Below are 2,008 nucleotides of genomic sequence, written 5' to 3'. Positions count from 1 at the left end.
CGCGCCTCCCGCGCCGCCTCGGGCTCCGGGGCCGCCTCAGGCTCCGACTCGGACCCTGAATCAAAGCCCGAGGCCAGGAACTCGTCCACGGTCAGTTCCGCCAGGCGCCTGCGGGCCACGTGGACTGGTCAAGGCCGCCCTCAGGAAACGCCAGGCCCCCCGGCCCGGCCCGGCCCGGCCCGACTCACCTCCGTCGACTCGGAGCCGCGGCCATGACGCTCAGCCACCGCGTGAGCCGCTCTTCCGGTCCCAGAAGGCCGCGCGCCGCCACACTTCCTCAGGCAGGCCCCGCCCCGCCCGCCCGCCCCGCCCCACGGGCGGCTGTCGGGTTCTCGGACTTCTGCGCCAAGGGCCTGAGGCGGGAGGGCGCATTCGCACCCTGGTTGAAGCCGGTTAGGTTAAGGCTAAATTCAGCAGGCTGTCAACTACGACTCAGGGGTCTTCTCCATCGAATGCGGTAGTAAAAGTTCCTGCTTGGGGAACACAAAGTCGGGACGTCCCTTACCGCCCTGCCCACAACCCATCTAACCTATGCCGAGCTCTGACAATAGGCGGTGTGCCGTGCCTGGGACTCCTACACCAACGGCACTCAAATCACTCACAACACTGGAAAATGGAAACAGTCGATCAAAAGCCGGAAGAGCCGGGCGGGCTTGGCTCAAGCCTGTAACCCGACTCATCTCCACGTCGCCAGCAGAAGGCTGAAAGTGGAGGTGTAACCCAAATGGAAGGACGCGCGCCTAGAGCTGCTCCGGTGCACGCGGGACCCCCGCCGCGGACCCCACCAGTCAGGTCGGAGCCGACCGCTGAGTGTGGGCTCCCCAGACACTCCCGGCCTGCGCGGCCTCCACCCGCACCTGTAAGGCGCCACCGAGGTGGGGGCCAGATTTCCTCATCCGGGTCCTAGGGAAGGGTAGAGCCCCGAAGTCCGTGAGGGTCCGAAGCCTGGACAGCCAGACCCCCAGCGACCACGTGGAATTCCAGAACTCGAGCCTGGGGCAGAATTGGCACACGGGGCGCAGGGCTGGCATGCGGGGCGCAGAGATGGCACGCGGGGGGCAGAGATGGCACGCGGGGGGCTAGAGCTGGTACATGGGGACCTAGAGCTGGTACATGGGGACCTAGAACTGGTACATGGGGACCTAGAACTGGTACATGGGGACCTAGAACTGGTACATGGGGACCTAGAACTGGTACATGGGGACCTAGAACTGGTACATGAGGGCGCAGGGCTGGCACGCGGGGCGCAGAGATGGCACGTGAGAGCGCAGGGCTGGCACGTGAGGGCGCAGAGATGGCACGTGAGGGCGCAGGGCTGGCACGCGGGGCGCAGAGATGGCACGTGAGAGCGCAGGGCTGGCACGTGAGGGCGCAGAGATGGCACGTGAGAGCGCAGGGCTGGCACGTGAGGGCGCAGAGATGGCACGTGAGGGCGCAGAGATGGCACGTGAGGACCCAGGGCTGGCACGCGGGACGCAGAGATGGCACGTGAGGGCGCAGGGCTGGCACGCGGGACGCAGAGATGGCACGTGAGGGCGCAGGGCTGGCACGTGAGGGCGCAGAGATGGCACGTGAGGGGCAGAGATGGCACGCGGGGCGCAGAGATGGCACGTGAGAGCGCAGAGATGGCACGTGAGGGCGCAGAGATGGCACGTGAGGGCGCAGAGATGGCACGTGAGAGCGCAGAGATGGCACGCGGGGGGCAGAGATGGCACGTGAGGGGCAGAGATGGCACGTGAGGGCGCAGAGATGGCACGTGAGGGGCAGAGATGGCACGTGAGAGCGCAGGGCTGGCACGTGAGGGGCAGAGATGGCACGTGAGAGCGCAGGGCTGGCACGTGAGAGCGCAGGGCTGGCACGTGAGAGCGCAGAGATGGCACGCGGGGGGCAGAGATGGCACGTGAGGGGCAGAGATGGCACGTGAGAGCGCAGGGCTGGCACGTGAGGGTGCAGAGATGGCACACAGGGGCAGAGATGGCACGTGAGGGCGCAGAGATGGCACGCGGGG

The 2,008-nt window shown here is 67.1% G+C and overlaps 1 protein-coding gene across 1 annotated transcript in view; it reads right to left on the bottom strand.

The window, feature by feature from the left end:
* Noc2l (nucleolar complex associated 2 homolog (S. cerevisiae)) overlaps nucleotides 1–265 on the bottom strand; it is a 12,713-nt gene extending 12,448 nt beyond the window's left edge. Inside the window, exons 1-2 of the mRNA XM_013014078.1 lie at nucleotides 189–265; nucleotides 13–108 (exon numbers count right to left, since the gene is read on the bottom strand). Of these exons, the coding sequence (XP_012869532.1) occupies nucleotides 13–108; nucleotides 189–214 (122 nt within the window). The 5' untranslated portion in view covers nucleotides 215–265. The remainder of the gene's footprint in view (nucleotides 1–12; nucleotides 109–188) is intronic.
* Between the last annotated feature and the right edge of the window lie 1,743 nt (nucleotides 266–2,008).

This window comes from Dipodomys ordii, unplaced genomic scaffold (assembly GCF_000151885.1).
Source record: "Dipodomys ordii isolate 6190 unplaced genomic scaffold, Dord_2.0 Scaffold22, whole genome shotgun sequence".
In the NCBI taxonomy this organism is placed as follows: Eukaryota; Metazoa; Chordata; class Mammalia; order Rodentia; family Heteromyidae; genus Dipodomys; species Dipodomys ordii.
The sequence above is the reverse complement of the archived record's forward strand: the minus strand, read 5'-3'. Positions and strand labels throughout refer to the sequence as shown.